The following is a 26,154-nucleotide window of genomic DNA, read 5'->3' on the forward strand; positions in this document are numbered from 1 at the left end:
GAAAATATTATATTCATTCTGGAACTCGCTGGGCGAATGTAAACAGGATTGGAGTAAAGACGTAATGGCACAAATAAGAGGAGTGAACGATAGTGGCACCAGATAGTGGATATTTACTGTGCTATAATCGAAGTCCGGTTCAGTGCGGGTGGTTATAATCGATTTTTATCGCAATGAGGTGTGTTTAATAATTCTCGCGAGGTACCGAGTAAGTGCTGAGAACAACGCGGACATTTATTTGATCGCACGTCGTGCACTGATCGGGGAGCGAGGAGGGATAAAGATAACTGGCACCTGCAAAGTGGGAAGAATAACCAAGAAACGGAGGATTGGCGTAAGCAGCGGGAATTATCGTGAAGGGTTCGTCAAGGGTGAGCATTCCACCTTGAATATCATCACTTACACCTACACATACTCATAACCTACCGACCTATCCCTTGTACCCCCCCCCCCCCCCCCCCCCACATTCTCCCACCCGTCATCCGAAGTCCGAATAGTCATAACGCCAAATACCTACGCATACCTTCAGCAAATAATCTAGAATTCCGCACATTTTACCCGTTATAGTTATCGTATTTAATTTCCAACAATTTGCCAATTTATCGAAGAATATCCATAAGTTTGCTTGCCTGTTAAGTCCTACGCCAAGTTCTTTATACATTATCGATTGTGTCAGTTCGACTCGCAATCTCACTTACTAATCATCCGCACCTTCTGCTTGATGTGGGTATACGATGTAGATTTATCTTACCGAGTCCATCATCCCAACAGCTGGTAGCAAGTTGTCATTACCAATGAATACTATTTTCATTTCAGTAATGGGCACGCAATATTGTCCAAAGACTTGTCGTTGCGAAGGTTATCCGTCAGAAAGATGCATATACCCCAGGGCTCATTTATTCGTTCAATGAGCAGCAATCTGAATTTAGCTTCTATGGATAAAGAAGCATCTAACTTACACGTGCGACCTGTGAATAAATATAATCGAAAAAGAGTATCGTTTTTCAAAAATACTTCTGGTAAACAGAGAAGTAGGACGAAGTTTCTTGGTTACCACAGGTCTGGGGTTAATCAGAATGAAACTGCCGAATTTGCAAAGCCACCCATGACAGACACTTTGAGACATGACGAAAAATATATCGCTCGAATTGAAGGTGGATCAAAGGTACAAAATTCGGGAAACTATAGATGGAAAAGTCATAGTTTTCTGGTATTCTTTCTGTCCCTTTTGTTTCCATACGATATCTGCGCAGCTGATCCGAATCAATGTACCCCTGGACTAAACACACCAGGAAGTAAGTTTGCACGTATTACAGAGATCAGTGATCTTTAAAAATACATTACATACTGCGAGATGACTCACCTTATTTCTGAATATAACAAATATTTATGTTTGAATTAGCATTATGGTCTAAGTCAAGGCATACTAAGTCTAACTAACTGTATCCATTGGCAGATGAAGTGAGTAATTAGGATCGCTGAAACCTTTTGAATAACATTTATTATTTGTATATCAGGAACATCGCCAGCGGGTGATATAGTCTTAGAGTACGGACAGTCCTTGAAGATATACTGTATGCTGAATGAGACTCTCACGGAATCAAGATTTCGTGGTAAAAACTCCTCCGATTTGGTATTTTTTCGAAATGAAAGTGAAATGGAACCTGAGTATATAACTGTTGTCAACAAAACAACAATTGAAATGTCTGTCAAGAAACCAGAACCATCAAGCGACATGTACTTCTGCAAACTGAGATTGGATAATGGTTCTAACCCGAATTATGAGGCCGTCTGTCTGAACAAAGTTTTTATTGGGTGTAAGTAAAGATGATTGAGTATTTTTCTAAGTTGCTATAATATATATGGAGAAGTCTACGTAAAATCGACACATTTCTTTTCTTAGTTTTTTAACTGTGGCGAACTTTTTCATCTAGAGCCTGCTACAGCAGTAGAAGCTCTCGTCAATTACTTGTAGTTTTATAAAGATTTTTGTTTTCACTCTGAGCTGTCTAAGTCTATCTATCGGTAGTCTAAAATTTATTCGGAATATGAAATTTTATGCAAAATGTCATTGCTAGAAACTAAAAATATGGGCGCAATGAAAAGCGAGCCAATAGTTGAAAAGAGTTTGAATGCATATTGTTTAGATACATCATCTCGTGTTATTGTATTACAGTTCACAAAGATTGCGTCTAGTTTACCTACCAAATTCACAATACTCGGTAGTGCATTTTAGTTCGTTTAAGCTTCCTGCAATCAGTTGATTGATTCTTTAATAGTATTAGTCGGATGATAGCCGATGTAGTCAAGATCATAGTTCAAGTATTAGTCGAAATCAAGAATAGCAGAATAAGTTACGTTTGAAAACCGTTCCATTCATGCATAATTAGTTGTAATTTTCAAAGATAGACTCAGAGATGTCATTGGTCAGATTTCGACTGGAATTGAAAAAATTCTGACATAATACGCTGGTTTCGTCAAGGCAGGAATTTGCACTATGATGAGAGAAACCGAGGGAGAAAATACGTTAACTTCATACAGACATTATCCTAGAGTTATAAAAAAGTGTTAAATGATAGTTGTTTTTTTTTTTTACCGATGTAGCGATACCCTGTAAATATCACCTGTATTCTGGGACTATATTGTTGAAATTTATTTTGTGTTACAGTCAAACCTAAAGAACCATTGAATTTCTCTTGCGTATCGCAAAACTGGGAAAATCTTACCTGTACGTGGGTGCCAGCACCCAATCATATCGCAACTAAATTCTCTCTGGGTTACAAGCTACCTGGTAGAGTCGGTGGAAGGACAACTTTTAAATGCCCGGAACCAAAGAGTGACCAAAAGCTACCTCCAAACACTTGTATGTGGGACGCTTCTACGGACCCCCCATACAGAATGGTCCATGAAAGCTTCAAATTTATGCTGACTGCTGAAAACTTTTTAGGAACCAAAGTTTTCATTTATCCAATTCATCATTTTGCGCATGGTAAGCATTAAAAGCATATGGAAGCAAATTACTTAAGAAATAATCATATGGTTTCAAATAACCTGTTTATTCCGAAATTGCAAACTTCTGGAATATTGTACGTCAAATTAACTGTTGAAGTGCTGTTATACTTTCTTTACTCATTCTTGAATATCAAAGTATCCACTGCTCAATACACGATTACCTTGATTATCCAAATCAACTGGGCCTAGATACTGGAACAGTAACGTTGGATGAAACGATACTGTGTGATGAAGAATATTAGAAACATGAGGCGCACATTTTTATGTCAATTTTACAAATGTCTCGTCCTGCATTAACGCGCGTCACTACATTTTAACTACGTTCACGCGTGAAGTTCATAAAAATATCGATAATATTAACATGGGACTGTGAATGGATTTGCTCTTATACATTTTTTTTTTCTAAGCGCGTGTTAAATGTTTCAAAATTCGGCTTTTGCTTGGATAAAGTAAGACATGGATCACATAACAGAGAGTGCGGGTAATGGAGGCTCTACTCCATAGTTTTTTAAAAAACAAAACAAATTCGTATGTCTGACTCAGATCATTGAGCTCATTCTTTTAATTATTTATTTATTTCCATGGGTAAAAATATAAGTTGCAATAAACAAATTTCCAATTAGCACGTACTGTTTTATCATACATGGATCCATGGGTCTGTGCATGTATAACTTGTGGATCATGTTTTCAATTGTGTAGGCGAATGGTAAAATAAAATTGAAACCTGTTTACAGTGATTCCCGAAAAGCCTACCGATTTGTTAGTTGTCAACAAAACTTACTCAAGTGCATACCTCTATTGGAAGATACCGTATCCAATGGGTACCTTTCCGCCAGGCTTGCACCATAAGGTTTCTTACCAGAGTGCTTGGGACAGCGAAACATCTTGGAAGGTAATATGAATATAGATGAGGGTGCCTCTAATATAAAATAAGACTTCATTTCTTTCGAACAGCAACTCGATGAAACCATAGTTAATAACGTAATATCGAACTCCTTTCCGTGTCTTTTATGGGTATTATTCAATATCTCACTATGGCCCGGTCGAGGAAGACGGAAGTTTGTCCTTGGTATCGATTTTTCGAAAGGTAAAAAGCTACATTTTACACTGTGTTGTATATCTCGAAGATCGTAGGACTTCAAATGTTTCACGACATCTCAATTTTAAGGAAATCGAATGAGTTGTTAACGATTACCTCCATCCAACCGTCCGAATTGAATTTCTTACGTGTTATCCAAATGGCCAATACGAAATGTCAATGTGTGACCTCTAAAAAGAATTGCACAGTATTTTCCTTTCAGGAAGTTCAATATTATGTTATCATCTATGGTTTCGTGAAGTGACCGCATGGAAGGATTTTGAGGTATCCTAATATACATGGGAAAATAACTGTACTCCTGACAATAGTAAAAAATCAATAATATATAAAAAAAAAAACTATGCAGTCTCGATCAATCCTAATGTTGATAATTTCAGACGGAATATATAAGGAATGACCCTCGTCAGACTGAAAAATATTTCAATCTTACCAATTTGAAATACGCAAATACAGCTTACGACGTTAGAGTTTTCAGCAAAAGTGCACAAGCAGTCGGAGAAGATAGTTGGAGTCAGTTTAGTGACATTAACTTCAGAACCGCGGCTACACGTAAGTCGGCCTTGCACATTCTCAGCAGCATAAGTTATTTTTATATAATGCTTGATGTACGCACGATGGCACCTCACGAGAATGCAATCATCACCGACCAATTCTGTCTGCACGATTGAAGTCATATCTGAAGAAATATTGTCTCAAAGAGTGCTGAGACAATAGACATATCCAGTTTAGTTGGAGCAAATTGAATATCAGTAACCTGAGTTGACTGCATACCCAGATTGCTAACATTGCGTTGGTGAAAAGCAATGTATATTGAATGTGTAGAATTCACCTCCTTTGTGCGAGGGGTTAGAGGTGAATAGGACAGAACTGTGCTTTGAAAGAGATTTTCATTAATTTATTTGGAACTGATGTAGGAGGCAGACCGGTAAAAATTGGTGAAAGCCTATTTTACGGACCACTGTAGTACAAATACAGTACATGGCGCTGCAAATTGTAGAAAATATGGGCATTCGTAATAAAAATGGATAGAAAATATTTTGTATTTAATATGTTGCAATTTCAATTGATCTCAGCATCTGTACAGATTTATTCTCTCCTTTGTCTGAAAGTTAGTAGCCGTGGAACATTATTATTGGTATTGTTTGAGATTTGGGGAGTTACAAAGGAATTATAGTCTTAAATCCAGCGACGAATTTTGCCATTTATAATCAATAATTTCCAGATTATAAAATAATTAATTTTTCACTGACTTGGCATAATCCATCTCGGGCTCTCCGTCTGTTAGGCCCCGATCCTCCTTCAACCCTCTCCCCCCACTCCCATATCGCATCATCAACTTATTCTCATGTCCACTTGAATTTCCAATCGGAATAGACACATGTACCAGAATGCTGAAATTTAACTAGGACCTGAATGAAGAACGAAAGGAAACATCTGAAGTCTAAATTTCCTTTTGTATGATCTTGTTCAAGGAGTGAGGTAATCCATGATAACACCTTGCCAAATGGCTCACAGTAACATCAGAAAATTTTAGCAGTCCAGGTGTACATAGTCAGAAGCAGTGACATTTTTTTTTTTTTTTTTTAGAAAAATATGAAAAATATTTCATTGGATTTAGTATGAACCATTATACTGTGGGGAATGACTTAGGTCCAGTTTGCAAAAAAAGTTCTCTACGCAAATGAGAATAATTCGAATGAAATGCCCCATCACAAAGTCGTTGTAATCTTAGGTTCTTGAGTGGTGACTGAGTTTTCATAGAAATCGTAATCGTCGCGGCAATTACTAGCAATGCATTGAATTAACATAATTGATACCCTAATGTGTAGTGCCAGGGCGACCAGCCAAGACGGATGTTGGAAGTTTCGAGATTGTCGCCAAGAGTGCAAATAGGGATGTATACATATACTGGCAATCAATTCCGGCATACTTGGAAAACGGAGACAACTTCATGTACAAAATTGTTAACGTCGAAGAAAATGGCAAAAAGGTGAATCTGCAGCCGCAAGAGCAAACTAAAACTTATGCAAAGTTCAAAGGCATCAGTGTTCACAGTTTTAGATTTGAAATTGTAACTGCTAACTGTAAAGGAGCAAACGAGCATAAGGCTGTGATACATGTTCCAAGTAAACTCGAAAGTAAGTTCTGCGATCACGCGTACAATGTATTTTTAACTAAATACCAGAATAGTTGTTTAGTGTAAATTTATGGTTTAATTTGTCTCAGTGCCACGGGAACCAGATGTGTTTACGAAAATCGCATTTGATGCTGGTCTCTATGAGCTGTCATGGAATCCACCGCATGATTCGAACATTGTAAATTACACAATATTTTGGTGCGAGAATGATCGTGACAGACCCTATCAATGCAATGTAAGTTAAAAATTTATCCATTTATTACGCATTATGGCTACAAGTCTACCGCTGGTATTATATTCCTCACTTATCGGTAAACCCTACGAATCGAACAGGATGTTCAGCCATCTCTGAAATCCTACCATTTCTAAAAATATTCTCAAATTATTAACAGTTGACAAATGCCAGGATTTGTCCTCGAATTTCTTTAGTTTCCATCAACTACTCGCATTATTCGAAAAAATTCTGCTTTCCAATTCCTACTTCTTGCAAGGGTAATATTTTGATTTCTTGACAATTTCAAAGTATCAATATTAGCCAGGTTCCTGTCTCGCCCGCTTTCATACCAATAACTTGGCAAACTATTCCTATGAGATTTTGCCATCTTTAGTAAAGTCTGCTTGAAATACCACCATTGCTTTGAACGGGCATTGACAATTTTTCTCTTCTAATATCTTTCTTCTCTCTCTTGCTATTCTCAGGGATACCTTGACTGGGTTCACGTAAATCGGACTGTAACCGTATACAACATCACGGTGCCTGACAAAAAAAAAGTCTACCAATTTGCGATAGCGGCGAATACAGATCGAGCCAGTAGCGGCATGGTATGGGCCTCGTGTACCGCCATCCACAACAATGTTATCGGGAAGATGAAGTCTGTGTGGATAAATCGTCCCGAGTCGCACCTGATTGAGATTGGTTGGAAGCTGGAGTGCTCCGACCGCATAGGCATTGTTGAAGGTTTTAAAATATATTATTGCCCCATTGTAACACCGGAGAACTTTAACTGTAAGGGTGCGAAATTAAACAGAACAGTGAAGGCTGACCCTCAGACAATGCATGGCGTTGTGAGCGGCTTGAAGCCCTATACTACATACATGCTATCCGTAGCAGTATTAACAAAGAACGGCGAGGGTCCTCAAAGTGACCCGCAATATACCACAACACTTGAGGGAGCGCCCACCGTGCCTGTCAATGTTGCGGTTAAAAACGTAACGAACACAACTATGGTGGTTGAATGGGAAGCCCCATCTGCTATGAACGGAGTTTTACGATATTATCATGTCCATTACAACCAAAATACGACAAGAGTCGAGGGAGCCCACGGTAACACTACCCGAGTAGTGATTCAAGGCCTCAAACCGCACACGCACTACAACATCAGCGTCTCGGCATGTACCGTTACATGCGGCAATCTCTCCACACCGATAGGTCGTTGGACTGACATTGGAGTTCCGGGAAAACCGGAAGTACCCAACATACGATTTAACAATTCTAGCCAGGTTCAGATTATCTGGAGCGAACCAAGAGAACCGGCAGGGTCTATAGAATTTTATGAGATCGAAGCTGAGGACAAGATCTATACCAACATAACTAATCATGGTCAGTTACATGTGTACTTTGGATTTTAAAAACTTGTAGGGTTTAATTACACGATTGCCTTGAGTAAAAAGGTACCAAATTCCGGTGCTATAGTTCAAAAATTCGGAGCACACAAAACTAAATCACACTTCTTGTATGTACTCGGATGACATTAACTTGCATGCATCAGCGAGTTTCTTATCTTTCATAGAAACGTTTAACGGCTTTCGTTTAAGGTGTAAATATCTAAGTGTTTGCGCAATACAAGATATTGTTTTGAAATTTGCCTTAACAAATTGCCCCTTTGGCAAAGATTTTCTCTGTGAACCAATCAATTTTCAAGTTGCGTAAACCTAGCCCAATCTGGTACGTGTACCAATGATACATAAAATATTACTATTGATGGTATTCATTCGAGAGTCGATATTTAGTACGAGTCAATTCCGAATGGTGATATTTATTTCTGATACAGAAAAGTATCTGGATATTGCTGACTGTCAGACCAATCGTAACAGAGCGTATCGTTTCCGCATAAGAGCTATCAACTTTGGGCCTAATAAAACACGCCTGGAAGGGCCTTGGTCCGAATTCGGAGAAGGGAGCTGTTACGCCAGTGGTGAGTACGTTTGCGCTACCTGAGACTGGAAACACGTTCGGCAGAGCCATAAATTTTCATCACCACCGAATGTGTATATTTTTGTGACATCTCTTCATCACAGTATATTATTATGTGAATATATTCTGCTTATTAAATGCCACTGTTGCTACCTATCAATAATCTACACAGTGTTCTCCCTGGATTATTCATACTTGATGTATACGCACACGAGGTTTTACACCACAGTCATTAAACCGGTATACCATTGAGTATTTAGACAATATCCATACAAATATCCAACCATCTGTATTTTTATTTATTTTCTACAGAACCACCTGTCTTGGCCTGGGTTTTAATATGGATTATCGGAAGTCTGAGCGGCGTAACCTTCCTACTGTTTCTAGGATACACTTCAAAGAGGTGACTTGACTTGGAGTACTGATTTTTGAAATATTATTTGGCATGATAAAACAAATGATGCAACAAAATAACTACCTGTGCTGAGATAAGAACCAGATGCGTGTTTTAACTAATTTTATCACGGTTACAGATTGTGGATTAAATGTAAGGTGATGCAGGATGTGGAAGTAAAATTACCACCTGGTCTGGCTTCGAACACGGTATTTGGAGTATATTTTCTAATTTTGCTTCTTAGTGGTGCAAGCAATTATTGAAATACATGTACTAATTCAATCAAATTTTTCTGATTATAGCAGAAATTGTTGGGACCACCTAACGAACAGCACCTACCACCACGTTCTGTAGATTCAAGCGGTTGTTCGAGCGGACAAGAGTCTGTGACGTCTTCTCTCACCTCAGAGTCTCACGTGTCAACGGATAGTGGTGCCGATCTAGATCCCTTACCAATGTCACCGACGAAACTACTCGAATCACCACCTACTTGGGAATCATCGAGGTTGCGACAACGCATTGTTGCTGGTACCAAACCAGAGTCATGTGACGACCACGGACAATGGGATTCATATGTTAAAGTTGCCAAAACTGTAGACACATCTGCCGGTGACACTCTTACTCTGGCTAAGTCGACGCCGAATCTCACAGCAGATAGTATCAACACTACTCCATCGACTGGTCTCTACAGTACGTCTCAGCAACATGCCTGGTCATCGACCGGATATATAAGCATGCCTTCTTCCTCTTCGTCCTCCGCCTCCTCCGAGGAAGAGTCGTCAAACAGTTCAAGTCCTTCACCACATGGCCAGGTAGGTAATCAAGGCGTCTACAGCATAGTGGGCTTGGCACCTCCGCCCGCATTTCCAGCTAAAACAGGGTTTGGAGCGGTGGCAGAAACAAGTGGTGTTAATAGCACTCACCTGCAGGCTGTGAACCTTATACCTTTCGAGTCTGAACCGAGATCAACGACAGCAGTTACGTCGAATCCGTACGTCAGTCTTGCTTCCCTGGAAGAGAAGACAAAAAATACCAATATCCCGCATTTAACGTCCCTTGGAAACTTTGAAGATATGAAGCTTGTTCACCCGACCCGAGAAGTAGAACACTCCCAGTTACCAATATCGGACAAATATTGCAAGCCGTATGTGCGAACGGGATTAAATGATACCATGACGAAATCATGCCCACCAAACAAGCTGGACGATGTAGATGCGCTAAACTCTTGTTACGCTGTGACAGCGACGGGGGAACCTTTCGGCCAATCACTGATTCAGTTGCCGACACATGCTTATGTACCTGCAGGTACGAGACTTGGTGCGTTACCTGTGAGCGGCGCTAAGGACTCGACACAAATGCAAAGTCCTTACGTTGCGGTATCGACCATGATATCCATGTTGGAACCTTCATCCCATGCCAACCAAGAAAAAAGTCCCGGCGTTGACGACCACTTCACGCCATCCTACCCCTTCTCCTCTGGAACCACCGAGTCGTCGATGGCAGCGTTACAGAGCTTAGAGGACCATGACGATCATGTAACGTGCGATACGCCATGCGTATCCACTACTTTGCCAATTGTCAAACACACATCTGGTTATGTGACTATAGCAGAAACTCCATCGCGACCTATTGGGAATTCAACGGTGGAAAGTTCAACACTATCATACATACCCCATCAACAAGTCGATCAAAAATCACCACTCTCTCAACAGAACGTTAATCGAGCTGACGAACAATACAGCAAAGTGACCGTTGTGCCGACAAGTACATAAACATGAATAGCTGCTACATGTAAAAATATCCGTATGCCGGTGTGTTGGGCAGCAATGTATACAGACCACGAATATTCGATGAAGCGAGCCATGTCCACTAGCGTTGTCGATCAATTCACAATGGTAACTTGAAAAGTGTCAAACATGGATGCAGCTTTTGAACCACGATTCTCCGAATATTCTCAGTAGATGTAGCTACATCGAATGATGCGAATAATGCAACAAATGATGCAGAGTGCAAAAGATGACGTCTCTAAATATCGTATTGAATATAAGTTGAAGTTTTTTGTTATTTACAGTACCTGCCGAAATCGTCCTCGTCTTATACGCGGACTTGTCTTATGTGCGGGTAACTTGTAAAAAACACCCCGAAATACTCTTTCAGAATTGGGGGTTGACTTATACTTAAACAATACGGTATTTTAAGTTGAACGACCAGTGTGTCGTTCATATCCATTCATGATCCATTGAACCCTGTATTAGCTGGTTATAGTGGATCTTGAACAGCGAGTTTAAGTGGAGGTGTATTATCCGACCATGCAAGGTAGTGGAATGAAGTGGAATAATTCTGCATGTTTTGTACAATTAGGTATGGTGGTATTATAATGAATAAGTGATGAATTATCAATGAATTATTAGTAATTTTACGAGAGTGCATGAGGGCAGTAAACTCGGGCAGAATTTTCAAAGTGAAAAAAATCTGCAAGCTTGCTGAGAAATAATTTTAATTATTATTAATCATATTCCTACGTAACATTGTATATTTTAATATTAATTGTAGGCCACGGGGGTGTTTATTATTAATTTTTCCCATCGGTCGACATAATTTGTACAAAATGTCCGTTTCTGACGTACGAATTAGGAAACGATAACTGCAGCTTCAAAATTGGCTGCATAAATAATATGCGATGCAATTGTATTACACCGCAGACTGACGTTTTGCATGTACATACGTCTATAATCGAGTTATTATAAAATATATGCATATGTTATCTGTGTGTATCAGTGGTTGGGTTTAAGCTGTTGTCGATAATTTCATTCAATGGAATATTTTAGCTTTCTCTTTTTCGTCAATTTCACCTGGCATATGTATTCTACGATCATGTACAATAATTGACAGGACTAAATTTTTAGATTGCTTTAATATCTATGCAATTCGTATATGGAGGTTTACATAAGGAGCTGGCAATGAAATGAAGTAACCACTTTTAACCATTAAAAAGCCGGCCCGGCTCCTGTCGGAGCCAGCGGGTAACTCAGTAACTCCACAGGAAGTATTCACTATTTGTATGCGTAAATCATACCTCTAAAAAATATCGAATTTCAAGGAAAAAATACCGCCCCGGTAAAGGTTAATATTCCAAAGTTTGAGTATATTGTGACACCGTGTATAACTCGACAGTACACGGGGTTATTATGCAATATGCATCCTCATTAATGGATTACGGAAATCACGTTCAACCGTTGAAACCGCTGATTGCACAGCATATTAATTGCTTTCAAAATTTCAGGTTTAGTTATACTTTGCACAACGATGCAAGACTTGGCTAAAATTCGGTCATTTAATTTCAGCTAACATATCGCATCTATGATTGTGTGCTGTGCTTTCAATACTAATGCTGTTTGCCTATTGGGCCAGTGAAGCTTACGCCGTGCTACGTTAGTGTAAAATTAGACAGAGAGGGTATAAAACAGTGAACCATGTGAGTAAATTCTGGACGTATGCAGCACACCCAAGGCAATATTATTTTTGTGAGAAGCATTATACGGAAAACAATTCTACCAATCCTAACACGTGAAAAAGTCAAAGTTTATAAAAAAAAAAAACATTCAAATCATACATTTCCTCTGGTAGTACAACATCATGGAATGTAAATACAAATATCCGAATGAATCGACGCGCTTTATGGCCATTCTTGGCAATATCAAAGGTATTTCCAACATCTTGTGCTGTTAGCCGACAGAGACGCTCCGTATTTACCTTCTCATTCGATCAACTTCAATAAGATAGTGTCAGTGTCTTCGTCTCATTTTCCAGTTGAAAGATGAATCTATGTCATGGCTTTGGTCAAATTTGCAATTTTTGTCTGTATTTTGAACAAAATAGTTGAATATGGCCATTATTTACCTTTTGTTCGTAGTGAAAGGAAATCGTTGTATTTCAACACTTCTCCATATCCATTAAACATGTATTTTTCAGCCTCAACTTGATACCGAGATAAACTGAATCGAACTAGTTAGTAATAACTTGAACATGAAGACAAATGCAATGAATTTAATGCTCAATTCCAATACTGTTCTAACACTCCTTGGGTTTCAAATGTACAAACTTACAAACTCGACTGTTAAAGGGAATAAATGACGCACGGTCACTAATGGGTGGTTTGTTTGGGGCAAGGTAAAGTTTATAGAAGTGAAAGAGTTTCAATGATGCACAGGCATTACTATGTTGATGCGACACATAACTCCAGCATGTCGGACTCCAACTCTTCTCAATACACGTTGCCCAATAAGTTTGAGGAAAAATTCATGAGTTAGCACATAATATACCGGATGATCAACGGCGACCGGCAACCCTTGAATGCATCGAATCCTTGCGAGAGAAAAAAAATATTGCAGGTACATGCAGTCTTCTTGCTGTTGTTCACCAATTAGATGCAATTTTAGAACTTTTATGCCTGTAATCACAGGCTGCTAGGTTCATGGCGCTTGTTAAGTTGTAAAAGGTGCCTCTCATTTTTGAACATGAATCACTTTGAACGTATATATCGTGAAAATTACTTATCCCTTTAACTTTCTGAACAGGAACATTTCGTTCTTCCAAGAATTCAACCTATTCGAGTATTGGTGGTTGATGTTGATGATCCTGCATGCACACATAAATGGTCTAAACTACTAACAAAGTTTCATGCCATTTGTATCAAGTTTTGTATTCAATTTCGCATATCTTACTACTATGAATCTCAGATTTTATAATCAAATGAAACAAACACACACTTTATTTCGCAAAAAAACGAATGGTTTGTCCATAAACTGGTTCTTGTTTCCAAGATGAACGGAAATTAAACGGAACAAATGCAAACTCACCTGTTGAGAAAACATTCTCTGGAACAGAATGTATGAAATCAATCAGTAGTCACGATACACGTATAAGTAATTGGAATAAAAATTATGCAACTATGTTAAATAGGAGTTTGATGCATAATATTGAAACCCAGTCATTGTCGGATATGTGAAATTGTTATTGTGTGAAAAAGACCTTCTTTATATACACTATGTTTATGAAGTAGTATGTCAGCTGTCGTTGATGGCCCAACTTGGATATTTTAGTGGAGCAGTAACACGGCAATCACCTGTATCTATATCATTCACCTAAACGATGATCAATGCTGTGAACCACATCTTACAATGCTTACATCAATATCACATACATGTATTTGCAATCGGATGAGAAAAATCAGTCATTTCTCAAACAGAGTCTTCAGAATGTTAGACTTTTCTGTGAAACAGTCGTTCCACTTGTTAAAATTTTAGCACATCATCTGCACAGTGAATTTTCTGCAAGTTTTTGTTTGTTTCAATGCGAAAGATTTGATTCAGAAAAAAGAAAAAAATTGCCCTTACTTTGTCAGACATAATAAATAATTATCCTACTTGATCACTTCCTAAATATATGAATAACAGTTTGAGTATGACTACAAATCAAAACATATTTTTCGAAATTGGCGATTTCAATTTCGGCTTACTATTGATTTTACACTGTTCGAAGTGTAAATGCTGCACCATGTTTTTAGCTTAGAGTACGCCTACCATGTAGGTGTTGACCATTGGCCTTAACTTTTTTTCCTGGGTGGCAATTGGCCTATATGGTATCAAATGTCTCGTAGTGATCACATTCGGAGTAGGTAATTTTAAAAGAAGTAGCTCGCTTGACAAAAAACATTTCTTACCATGAGCTGCAAGTCGGCTACTCATATTCATTACAGGGGTAGCCTCAAGTGTTTCAACCAGTTCGGAGATATTCATGGCGACTATTCTCCACCACACCACTTGATTCTTGATCGTTTGGTACAATGATAACATTCACACCACTCGTTATTTGTTCGTTCTATGATTATGATCATGTTCAATATTATCTCAACATATCTCTCTTGCAATGTAAATAGACTTTTATTACGATAACAGTTCTTTTCGATCAATGTGTTATGCATACATGTGTGTGTGTGTGTGTGTATATACGTAAGTGTGTGCGTGTGTGTGTGTGTGTGTACACATATATTTTAAAGAGTTTATTAAATGTGAAAGTGCACAGTTTCAAAGTTTGAAACAAAAATTAAATCAATCGATCAAAGTAATTTTAAATAACAATAAGTAACATTACAACAATGTAATGCATTGTATCGTCTATTTGCCTTTGTATGTATCTCTGCACAGGCACGTTAAGAATGAATTTTTTTTTTTGCCTGGTAACAAGGCAATTGCTGTTAATATACGTATAGTACGTTTTATATCTATATATCATCCATGTTTCTGTATACATGTACCACATACAACGATACTATTATGTGTACAGAAATTTCAGCATTTAAGTTTTTTTATTACACTAATCATACGGTAAAATGAATTTACGTCAAGTCTGGCTAGTTCTCTAATACAGTGGTTTACATTTAAATATTAAAAATTAGGCTTACATTGTCGTATAGAGTAGGCACACGAAATGTGGTTCCTAGCGACAATAATTATACAACGAAATCTGTTGATTATAGTTATAGCTGTGGTTTGCTGATTTTTTTTTTTTTTTATCGATGTGCAACAATTTTAATTGTTTATTCAATGCAGTGTAATTATTTGTCACAAAAGTAGGAAAGATAAGAACAAAGGGTAAAATCGGACTTATTTTGTATGTATGATACGTTTGTTCGTTGTCCTGATGCTGAGAGCATTTTCCTGTGTTACATTCATTGTCATTGACCAAGAATCTGCTCCCACAGCATCCAGTGTCAAACCGAATGATACTATTGCGCATGCACGCGTATGTGCTTGGGTACGTAACATACTTTTAATTATACTGTATGTTATCTTAAATTATATTTGTATCTGCTCGGGAAACTATAGTTTTCAAGAAAAATTATATCACTCGACACCTTCCGCAGCAGCTGACACGGTGTTTTTTTTTTTTTTTTTTAGTGACTTCATTTTAGTTCTGGATTCATAATCGAATTGATAGGTGTACCATATACTAAAAATTGTTGATGCCATAAGATAACACTTACATAAATGGTAACATCTGTTAATTTACAATCTTGGAAACGTCACAACGATAATATAATAAATGATATAATATTTAATACGTTATGTACGGACATGCATGAAAATACTAATTTTAAATGATCTTTGTACAGAATATTGTAAAATATATTTTTAGTACTTGTTTTGGTTTCACTAAGTTACTCTTTGTCTTTTTAGCATTTCAAACCGAACGAAGAATTTCCTTACAATTATTAGGCCGAGAATAGGTGCAACCCCTAATACTATCTATATGCACCCCTAGGGAGGGCGAAGACTACCCCTATGCCTTACTGTATATGCTCTAAGCCCTATGCATTCAATTTTCTAAATCTAATGGCCATTCTACGATCTCTGTTGTCAACCAACTAATTCCAAGCGATTTCAGTATACGTTTTTTTTTTTTCTTGTCAATGTTAATTTATAACAACTGAAAACTATTATAAATTCACAAACAATCCCAATTATTCCAAAGTTGAAGTATTTTACTACCTGAAAATGCAGAAAAATTCAAGATTTTGCATGGAGTTACCTATATAGATACAGTGTCTTGTTACTTTTTAATTGCAGCATCTTCTATCTGCATCGAGATTTACTTTGTATTTGTTCTTTTTTATGTATGTATGTACATACATAAATCAGCAGATACACATGTATGGATACTTAAGGTTCGTTCAATTATCGCTTTCAGACAGATTCTGATTTTGCTTTCAGCAATGGAAATAAAATGAGAATTAGGTCCCAGAGCGTTCCGAAATACCTCGAGTCTAAGTCAAACATTGCGAATCAGCACGCCCATTGATCATTGCACGACTTGCCAATTTCTGGTTTTTGTTGTAATAGTCTCCTTTCAAGATTGTTCAACTTTCGAAATATTAAAGAGTTAAAGTATCCAAAAAGTATCAAATATACTTAACAGCAATAAAAATTCTGTATGCCTTTTTTCTGCACAGATTTATACTCTTCTGGTTTCAACAGTTCTGTAACGAGAAAAATGAGCCAATGCACATTACAGTGTACTACTGAAATTGACAGAGGGGCTTAAAATGGAAGATAGTATAACAGTTATTCGATAACATCTTTTCGTTATTGCAAACGATTTAATGTAATTGTTCCCGCAATTCGTCGTGCTAGATGTCCGCAGCGCCTAGCTGGTGGTCGCGAGCTGAAACTTTGTAAAAGGCTGAAACTCCGATTCAAATTCAATTGTAACGTGAAATAAATAATTGACGTGTTATAATTATGTACGAGTGTACGATACCTTTACGATAGGCCGAGTATAATCTTCAGTCAACGAATAGATGTACGCGAAGTATGAAATTGTAAAATAATCAACCTCCGGGAGATTCACTGGCGAGATTTTCTCTTTCGGCTCGTCGTATTCGCGGCGGTTTTTGCCGCTAGGTTTCTCTCACACCCTCGTAGTGTTGAGCGAGGATCGTGAAGATATCAGAGATAGGGTCATACGCAGGGGTGTATATGCATACATACATCGCACACCCATACGCACATGCTCTAGCTGCAAGCCCTCTCTGCTTCGGGAATCAGCCTCACCCTAGCGGCTGCCGCAGTCATCACAAGCTTCTGCCGCCCACTCTATTCGAATTCGCTGTCTTCCCACTCTACATTCCCTTCTCTCTTTCCTTGAGTTTGTCCTTCTTTCTCTCTTATCCTGTCACTGCAGTGTTTATATTTACACTCGCGGTCGGCGATTAGTAAACTAAGTGAGTGAAAATCAATGATTAAAAATTATAGCCACCAACAGTGGCGTTCGTTTCGACACGCCAATCTTCCGCGATAAATTCAAATTCACTTACGACTCCCGTGACAATCGTCATTCGCGTGGGTAACGGATCCAGGTTACCTCTAGTTTCTGCCCACAACCTCGATTTTTCAGAAATCAATTCCATCTTATAATTACTTCTCATCCTAATACCGATGATATGGGTATGGGGATGGAAGTTCGAGTTATTTCTTCTTCCCACACACCTAACTTAGAGTTTCTTCGTTGCAGGTTGACAGAAAAAAATGGAGGATTCCAATGAGGTGCTAGTCTGTGCAGCAGAGTTTTTGAAGGGTATTTCGAATTCATTAATACCATTTATCTTCTCCCCCTTTTACAGGCTAAAGAGATCCGTGTTGCAGATCGGTTATACTTTGTCACACTGAGGACAACAGTGAAGCCTCGAAGCACCTCTAACACCCATTACTTCAGTATTGACGATGAGCTCATCTATGAGAACTTCTATGCTGATTTTGGACCCTTGAATCTTGCAATGCTTCATCGTTATTGTCAGAAAGTGAACAAGAAACTGAAGGCGGTCACTCTGAGCAAGAAGAAAATTGTCCACTACACTGTGATGGACCCTCAGAAGCGCGTAAACGCTGCATTTCTTATCGCTAGCTATGTGGTCAGTTACCTTATAATCTAGTCAACGAGGCATTTTACTCATTCCTATTAATTTGTGATGACGTTTTACAACATATTTATTGCCAATCTTCAGATAATCTATTGGAAACGTAGTGCCGAAGAAGCCTATGATATTTTGATAGCCAGCCCAACAAGTCCACCACTCATAATGTTTCGAGATGCCTCTCTGGGTCCACCGTGCTACCAGATATCATTAAAAGAATGCCTCCGTGCCATCCACAAGTGCTATTCTTTGGGGTTTTTCAATTTTCGTGATTTTCACCGTGAAGAGTATGAATACTTTGAGCGCGTGGAAAACGGCGACATGAATTGGATAGTTCCAGGAAAATTTATTGCATTTTGCGGACCCCATGCTAAATCGAAAATTGAAAATGGTTAGTTTTCACTTGTAACTATGAGCTTTATTGCATCCCAAATGCAAAATTAACTATTTAATTTTGGGTCTGCTGCAGGGTATCCCCTACATGCTCCGGAATCTTACTTTGCATACTTTCGCCGTAACAATGTTTCGACGATAGTTCGGCTTAATAAGAAAATTTACGAAGCCTCTAGATTTGTCGAAGCTGGCTTTGAACACAAGGAGTTGTTCTTCATAGATGGTTCGACGCCCACTAATTCTATAATGCAACAGTTTCTGAAAATAGCTGAAACTGCACCTGGTGCTGTCGCGGTACATTGCAAAGCTGGCCTTGGTAGAACAGGATCCCTTATCGGCTGTTATATCATGAAACATTACCATCTTACAGCTCGGGAAACCATTGCATGGATCAGAATATGTAGACCTGGTTCGGTAATCGGCCACCAACAACACTGGCTCGAGGAGTAAGTTCTTCCTGACATATTTCACATTTTCAGAAGAATCTGTAATTTAAGACAAATATTTTTTTATTCTAGAAAAGAAGCTTACCTTCATTCCTTACTGAAGGTACCGCTGCGTCCTGAGAACGGAAATCCTGTGCATCAGTTTGGGATATATTCAGTGGCTGGAAGACCCGGTGGATTGTCCTTATCTGGTCTGCGAAATTCTCGTTTAGTTCAAGACAATGTCTCAGGGATCATGCACCGTGTCGATGGTATAAAACTTGACGATCCTGGGCCGCTTCCAGGCATTGTAGTACCAAAAATCTCAGTGTTAACTCAAGGCGATAAGTTGAATCAGATAAAAGCATCACGACGCAGCATCATACCTTCTTGTCAATCGTCTCTGGGCGGTATATCGAGCCCTTCGACTGTTGCACAGTAAGTACCATTTTACCAAAGATGGCTATTTACAACTCATACGATTATCCTCCCTATTAGTCCTTACCTGGGACCTTTGCTTCAAACAAGGAGTCAGAAAGGAACCGCCAGCTTGGCTAGTAACAAGGACAAAGAAGTACCTAAACGACTCCTCGGCCGTGCAGCTACTACAACGATTGTAAAGAGGTTTGTATTTTACCCATAGCTTTTTTATAGCTTCTTTGGTAACAGGCTGGTCCTTCCTACGGCACTGAAATCTTGGTGGGAATTTACTATGCAGCACGTTTAAGATGCTAAATCCAGATTTATATTAGAAAGACGATTTTTCATCATCTTGGGTTATTGTAGAAATAGTTGGCTGGTCACTAACAACTGCGAATCAAGTGTGCGCCGTATCAATTCCAAAGCAACAACACAGATTCGTAGTATCAACAACAATCGCAATCACATCAACAACAACAACAACAACAACAATAGCAACAATGTCAACAACGATGTGGATTCAACGAGTCCGGTAACTTCCAGTTCTGTATCAAAGCCAGTTACAAGGTCCAGTGTCAGAGCTTCGTGTGTTACCGAAGCTCGCACTGCTGTTGCAACTACAAACCGCGCAGCTCTGCAGCCCCAACCGGGCATGAATATGATTCTGCGATCAGCAGATCGTGTCACACGATATCATTCACTGAGACAGTAAGTGCGATGCTTCAACGTCCAGATATATTTATCCTTCATGTTCGTTTCTTTGCACATTCGATTATTGTTTCTACCTAATATTGTTTGTCATACTGCAGATGATCATAGCTTTGCCAGGGACATCGGTTTTGCTGTTTTATTAGTTATCTTGACATTTCGTAACCATTAACGCTTTAACTTCTGTGTCGCAAACAACATAATTATGTCCAACTAACAGTGTTACAGGCTTAGTTGTAATATGACTCGATTCCCCTTTGCATGGTTCAATTAACACCTCTGCACATTCACCATATGGTAACATTTCATCTCCCGGCAACATTACTGTTAATATCTCCAAAAAAAAAAAACCCATGAATCACTCACTGTCATGTCCAGTGGCTAACAGACAAATTCCCATTTCTTTCTGTGTCTAGCAGCGCGCGCACAACAAAAAGTTACAAAACAGCATTTGTCAGATGACTAACCGATATTCTCAGAGATGTCAGAGACGATACGGTGGCCATCCGTATATCTCACCGACGTAGGAGATCTTGCCGCCTAAATCCCATCGCTCAGTGAGATAAGCATCACCACGTCGACAATGTAGCCGAGGTTCAAGCATTGAAGCAAAGAACGCGGATCTCATGGTGCCGAAATGCGAATATCCTGTGCGTATGATATAGTAACCGACGATTCACAACCATCATGCTGTCAACACGATTGGTTTGCCCCCCCCTTTCAACCGGATCATAGTTTTCATTCTTGTGACTAATCTCTTATCCGTAATTTTATCTCCTAGCTTCTCATTTTTATTGCGTATAACAATTTTAATCCGCTTCAGTCAACTAATTGTTACAATTTCTTCACGCGAATGACACGCGAGCAGTAGATTGAGCCTACCATCCGTTAGTATTGGTATTATATTAGATAACAAATCACGGCATTTTGTCACACGTTGAATATTGTCTTGGAGTTGGCCATTTGCAATTAAGGTAGAAGCAAACTTACAGTGAAAAATGCAAGACTTGGTGAATTGGTCTGCTTCAAGAGATTGTCCCTACATACATACGTATATATGTATACAATGCATGCACGAAAGATGATTTCTCAAACATGGTTTCGCGGAGGTGGGGGGTGGGGGGACGTTTATTAGAAAACTGCACATCCGAAATATGGAGCTAATTACTCCGAATTGCTATTCCCTTTTTGAAACGCATGAATATTGGTAATTGAACGTAGATTATTCATGGCAATCTATATTTAATTTACCGGCAATTTTACACAACAATTATTCACTGTTGGCTTACTTATAGAGATTACATTCACACTGTCCGTACTTTTCGATGATCCGTGCTGTAATAAATTTGATTGTTAATTATTATTGAAATACTGAGCTATTATATTATATTATATTATATTATATTATATTATATTAGAGTCGCGGAAATTGTACGTATATACTGAAAATCATATTAGCCATTTTAAAATAGATTTAATAAGAGTTGAAACAATTCAGAGCTCTATGACAAGAAATTTCATCATCGTAGTGCCAACAAGGAGAGGGAGAAAGAGAGATAAGCAGATACATATAGATGGTGGAAAGCGTTAACTTTACGGTGAAACGACATTATTCTACAAATGTACAAGCCCAGATTCACAACGCAAGCTACGAGTGCACGAACAACCGAAAATATGAGCTGACTGACACATTCGTCTTTGTAAATGGCTATGTATTTTGTACATACTTACAAGGAATCAACCAATAGTTTCATCCTTGGTGTAACATTGAAAAAGTCTTTCTGTAGAGAAATGTACAAGTACTATCATAATTATAGTTAAACAAATTAACAGTAGGTTTGATACATTAACACTTTCTAAACGCAGTAAAGTTTATCGATTTTATAGTAACATAAAGACTTATTGTACTAATGTAGGTTTACGCTTTTATTTTTTTTTCACTTTTTACGTATATGTAACATTTTTAAGAATTTTGTCAATGATTTTAAAATTAATGAAAAACTGGAAACTTACTTCGTTGCTTGACATACTACGATCTTTTCTCTGGTCAGATGCAAATGTTAAATCAGTCGTATTATCATTTTATTCTCGATGTAGACATAGTTTGCAATATAGCAATCAGGTGTAAGCTACGGCATCGTACAGATATTGGACATAGAGAAGGATCTACTTACTGACATCTTTCACCAGTAGCAGTGCGCTGACCTGATTTGAAATTATCCTTCGTTTCAATTTGAATTCAATGTATTTTCCTATTGCGGAAGATGATGGAAATATAACAAAGATAGTTTAAAATGACTGGACCCCATTAATGCAGCACTACATCAAAATATGTTCTGCAACAGTATCATTGCATCATGGTCAGTACGAAGTTTATATTATAGAAAACATGTAGGATACAAAACCATAAATTTTATCAATCCCAATAGTTGCATCGTGAGAAACTGATAAATTTCAAAAATATTCGATTTCGAGTAGGTTTTTTTTTTTAGTATTACATTTCATTTTAACCCGGTACCAACGTTTTCATTTCACGTCGTACCACTTTCTTATGCATAAGTACAAAGCACCCAAATTTATTGGAACTCGAAATTTAAGTCACGGTTATCATTCGCCTGCTGTATTATTATCCACAACATTCGAAACATGTATTTTTCTATCAATTAGGTATCACATTGCAGTGGATTCTTTGTAGAGATATATCAATTTATTTCTGCAAGGAATAATTGAAAGGATACGTCACATGACATTGGATGATATAAGATATCAATGCATTAGCTTAGAATAAATATTTTTTTTTTTTGTCAAAGCGTAAAAATTTATTTAAGAGTATAAAATACAAGCTGTCTATAGGATAGAGTACGGCTATTTTAGAAAATATAAAATCCCAGGTCGGTGTCAACTTCACAAATATTTTATCAATGTTGTGTTGTTCGCGCAGCTGTAATATTTACAGAAACAGCGTTAACTTATGAATAACGATAAGATATTTGTAATTACAAATATGAATAAATCATTGCAATGGTTATTTTCCTGAAATTAAGGAATTCAAAAACTGTACTTAACTCCTGTACTTAACTGTACGTATACATACACGTAGTCCTGGCGATGGCAAAGTCGTTATGTTCGGCAACCTTGAAGGGGTAAGTTGTTCCTATTTTTTCGAAAGTTCATACACAGATGAAACAGAGATATCATTCATTATTTAATCATAAAATAGGCGAAATATGTGGCAAGTACGACCCAGTGGCTAGCAAAGTTGAGACTCGACCACTTCTCCATTGCATGCGAGTAACTATATCCCGTCTCTTGTTGTTCAGAGGTATCGAACATCAGTCCCAAGTAAGCCAGATGAAACATGGCGAGGGCAGAGAATAAAATATTTATAACCCGAACCCACCAGCAATTAGCTGTGGTTCGTTTGTGTATACATTTGTGGTCGCCGCAACGTCTAGCAGCAATACAAGCATCAAAAGCACGAGCAAGTTCCTGCCTTAACTGATATTCGACGTATGTGTAGAACCCAAGGCTTAGAAGCACAGCAGCTAGTTGGAAGTTGAAACCGTGGAGGAGAGAACTGACTGCATAGGTAAGGAAGACTGCTCCAAACTGACCAAAATGTTCACGGCTGCGTCGAAATACATCTGAATCATGAATCATATGCAAATTATCTAACTGTCTGCTCTAGAGATCGAATCTGTTAACGAAAAGTGATTTCATCGTCGCTCACATGTTTTCAGCCAATTATGCATGGGGATATTCCAATTAACAACGACCTGTACGAGAGAGTGCGGTAGCTCAACTGACCCAGGCTTTGTTACACTGGCTGTAGTCAAGGAGAAGCCTCCTAGCAAAGCCAAACCCCCAGATGTATAGGATATGAAGTAGTGCGAAGTTCGGAAGCACAAGGCTTCCCTGTATGCCACAATCCATCTAAAACACATTTCTTTCAATGAGCATTGGCATGTGACCGAGGCGAGAAATTGTTTCATCTCTCTTGTGACTCAGCACTGACCTCCATGTGGAATCAGGAAAAATCCATTCAGCCCAGCAATTCGATATGCTTAGAAGTGCAAAAGCAAGTGTTAAATATCCAAGAGCTATAAGAATCTTCCGTACACTCTGCAACAAATGCATAAGCATTGACATACTTATATGCACTTTAAAAGCTGGTACATACGCAAGAAAGGTAATGACCCTTACCCACTGGTTGACGCGATACAGGGTGGCATAATCTTTGTAGGAAACCCAGGGCCCGAAAAGGCAGGTGGCTGGGCATAACATATATCCAATGTATTCCAGGAAACTCGGCAATGGAAAGGTGTCAGATTCCATTACGACGCTAACCGCCTTCATAGAAGCAATCATGGTAACACCACGTATTTTGTGCCAGAATGCTGGTTTCATCCATCTTTCACTGTATCAAATAGTACAAAAGTATGCGTCAAATCCCTTCTACCATCCCATGTGTGACCAACTTGAATGATTCCAGTCAACATGCTCTATCCATTTCACCTACCCGTACAGAATTACACCAAGGCATAGCAAACTGATAGCTAGCCTTCTACGATAACGACCAGGCACACAAAAAATCAGGTACGACAGTGTAATCAAGGTGATCAACAAGTACAAACATTCGGCTGCATACAGCTGTACAACATATAATCCAATGACTGCAGAAATTATATGGAAGCCTCGTTGCGGTGTGTAACCTACGATAATAACCCAAAATTAAACCATCAGGTTTTCATTCTATTCGTATAACGATACTCGATACTTACTAGATTGGGTTACACTCTGGAATATGATGGAAGCTATCAGCAATGGAATTAAGTAATTGCAAGCATCGAATAGTGTAGGGTATACACAACGGTTGTAAATATTTCTCAGGCCTTGGTCTTCGTTTATTTGATAATCGTATTCATCTTCGTACACGTAGTCCGTATTTTCGTAAGAAGTGAACAAATCTTGTTCTTGATGGCGCGACTGATATTCGTAGTCCAAGTTATCGTCATAATACAATAATCCCAAGTCCCGGTAATCTCCCATACCTCTTAACCCTACATGAACTTGTTGAATAGTACAAAGTAATGCACGTGGATGGAGAGAGTGGAACATTCATATATGCTCGTACTTTTCTACACATTGCAGGTTTGTATGCACTTCAGATTCAGTTCGTAATACAGCATTGATAAGATATATTAGATTTGACTGCTGAGTGCATATTTTATAGAATTTTTGGCAATATAACACGGACAAACTCATGTGAATATGAAAAGTGACATTTCAGATTGCCTATAATAATTGGAACCTGCTATGCATAGATTATATCTTCCCAGACATTTCGAAAATTTAATTACAAAACTGGTACCTTTGTGGGTACACTGCATACGCTCTTTTTAATGTTGATTCATCAGCGACTCCACATCAGTATGTGATCGACTTTGACAGGTAATTTGTTCTTCTTACTTCAAAATATTGATCAGGATCCATTTTTTGCATGACTAGGCGCATCTCACGAAGTAGAGCAGCTATGCGTCTAAAACTTTTTCGCGCCAAAGTCGCCTGAATGGTGGTGACGATTCTCTATAGGTCTTATTGATATGTTCTCTTCAGGGAGACTATAACCTGTAATATAAGCATGAGATGTTGCCAAGAGAGGGCCGTCCGGTAGTGTTGTATCTTTCTCTCATATAAGCAGATGGAAAAGTATCGCATTGCATGCAAGACGAAAAAATTTTTACTTGAAAAAGAAGTAAGACTAACCCCTTCGGATATTTGTCAAAAATAGCGACGATTTTGAATACAGCGCTATGTCGAGTTTGCGTCAGACGCTATTCTATTGCGCCTAGTACAGAATCGACCTCCTGGAATCTGGATGCACTACATCTACGTAATTT

The 26,154-nt window shown here is 38.4% G+C and overlaps 3 protein-coding genes across 16 annotated transcripts; 2 read left to right on the forward strand and 1 right to left on the reverse strand.

The window, feature by feature from the left end:
- The first annotated feature begins 15 nt into the window (after nt 1-15).
- On the forward strand, nt 16-12,503 carry LOC107217264. Of its 2 annotated transcripts, none has more exons than XM_015654713.2 (13): nt 16-371; nt 817-1,295; nt 1,518-1,817; nt 2,669-2,989; nt 3,747-3,904; nt 4,489-4,660; nt 5,941-6,249; nt 6,338-6,483; nt 6,948-7,848; nt 8,300-8,443; nt 8,755-8,845; nt 8,976-9,045; nt 9,142-12,503. In XM_015654713.2, exons 2-13 carry the CDS (start codon nt 875-877, stop codon nt 10,606-10,608), a joined length of 4,500 nt encoding a protein of 1,499 aa, XP_015510199.2. In that variant the 5' UTR covers nt 16-371; nt 817-874; the 3' UTR covers nt 10,609-12,503. The 2 variants fall into 2 exon arrangements, with proteins under 2 accessions (XP_015510199.2, XP_046598196.1); XM_046742240.1 differs by having other exon boundaries at nt 17-371; nt 9,139-12,503.
- Nucleotides 12,504-17,512: 5,009 nt separating this feature from the next.
- On the forward strand, nt 17,513-23,293 carry LOC107217268 (dual specificity protein phosphatase CDC14A). 11 transcript variants are annotated; one of them, XR_006904772.1, is made up of 10 exons: nt 17,513-17,618; nt 17,909-17,971; nt 18,040-18,305; nt 18,399-18,699; nt 18,778-19,147; nt 19,220-19,564; nt 19,625-19,750; nt 19,913-20,254; nt 20,734-20,904; nt 21,784-23,293. XR_006904772.1 is itself a non-coding variant. In XM_015654718.2 (9 exons), exons 2-9 carry the CDS (start codon nt 17,923-17,925, stop codon nt 20,714-20,716), a joined length of 1,845 nt encoding a protein of 614 aa, XP_015510204.1. In that variant the 5' UTR covers nt 17,513-17,618; nt 17,909-17,922; the 3' UTR covers nt 20,717-23,293. The 11 variants fall into 11 exon arrangements, 10 of the variants coding, with proteins under 10 accessions (XP_015510204.1, XP_015510205.1, XP_046598218.1 ...); XM_015654718.2 differs by having other exon boundaries at nt 20,671-23,293; XM_015654719.2 differs by having other exon boundaries at nt 20,674-23,293.
- LOC107217269 (protein-serine O-palmitoleoyltransferase porcupine) lies at nt 22,746-26,154 on the reverse strand. Of its 3 annotated transcripts, none has more exons than XM_015654722.2 (8): nt 26,021-26,154; nt 25,626-25,882; nt 25,036-25,314; nt 24,774-24,966; nt 24,458-24,671; nt 24,270-24,376; nt 23,985-24,187; nt 22,746-23,898 (listed from the first exon to the last, which is right to left on the reverse strand). In XM_015654722.2, exons 2-8 carry the CDS (start codon nt 25,642-25,644, stop codon nt 23,456-23,458), a joined length of 1,458 nt encoding a protein of 485 aa, XP_015510208.1. In that variant the 5' UTR covers nt 25,645-25,882; nt 26,021-26,154; the 3' UTR covers nt 22,746-23,455. The 3 variants fall into 3 exon arrangements, with proteins under 3 accessions (XP_015510208.1, XP_015510206.1, XP_046598227.1); XM_015654720.2 differs by having other exon boundaries at nt 25,036-25,323; XM_046742271.1 differs by having other exon boundaries at nt 25,036-25,882.

Source organism: Neodiprion lecontei, chromosome 5 (genome assembly GCF_021901455.1).
Source record: "Neodiprion lecontei isolate iyNeoLeco1 chromosome 5, iyNeoLeco1.1, whole genome shotgun sequence".
NCBI classification, from domain to species: Eukaryota; Metazoa; Arthropoda; class Insecta; order Hymenoptera; family Diprionidae; genus Neodiprion; species Neodiprion lecontei.

Bases quoted from the DNA above. Each gene is read 5' to 3' on its own strand.
- LOC107217264 (XM_046742240.1), top strand. From the start codon at position 875: ATGCATATACCCCAGGGCTCATTTATTCGTTCAATGAGCAGCAATCTG. The intron at 1,818-2,668 runs GTAAGTAAAGAT...TTTGTGTTACAG, and splicing joins GAACAAAGTTTTTATTGGGT to TCAAACCTAAAGAACCATTG. The intron at 6,250-6,337 runs GTAAGTTCTGCG...AATTTGTCTCAG, and splicing joins TGTTCCAAGTAAACTCGAAA to TGCCACGGGAACCAGATGTG.
- LOC107217268 (XM_046742262.1), top strand. From the start codon at position 17,923: ATGGAGGATTCCAATGAGGTGCTAGTCTGTGCAGCAGAGTTTTTGAAG. The intron at 18,306-18,398 runs GTCAGTTACCTT...GCCAATCTTCAG, and splicing joins TTCTTATCGCTAGCTATGTG to ATAATCTATTGGAAACGTAG. The intron at 19,751-19,912 runs GTTTGTATTTTA...GGGTTATTGTAG, and splicing joins ACTACAACGATTGTAAAGAG to AAATAGTTGGCTGGTCACTA.
- LOC107217269 (XM_046742271.1), bottom strand. From the start codon at position 25,372: ATGTTCCACTCTCTCCATCCACGTGCATTACTTTGTACTATTCAACAA. The intron at 24,967-25,035 runs GTAAGTATCGAG...TTATTATCGTAG, and splicing joins CCAGAGTGTAACCCAATCTA to GTTACACACCGCAACGAGGC. The intron at 24,377-24,457 runs GTAAGGGTCATT...CATTTGTTGCAG, and splicing joins TGTATCGCGTCAACCAGTGG to AGTGTACGGAAGATTCTTAT.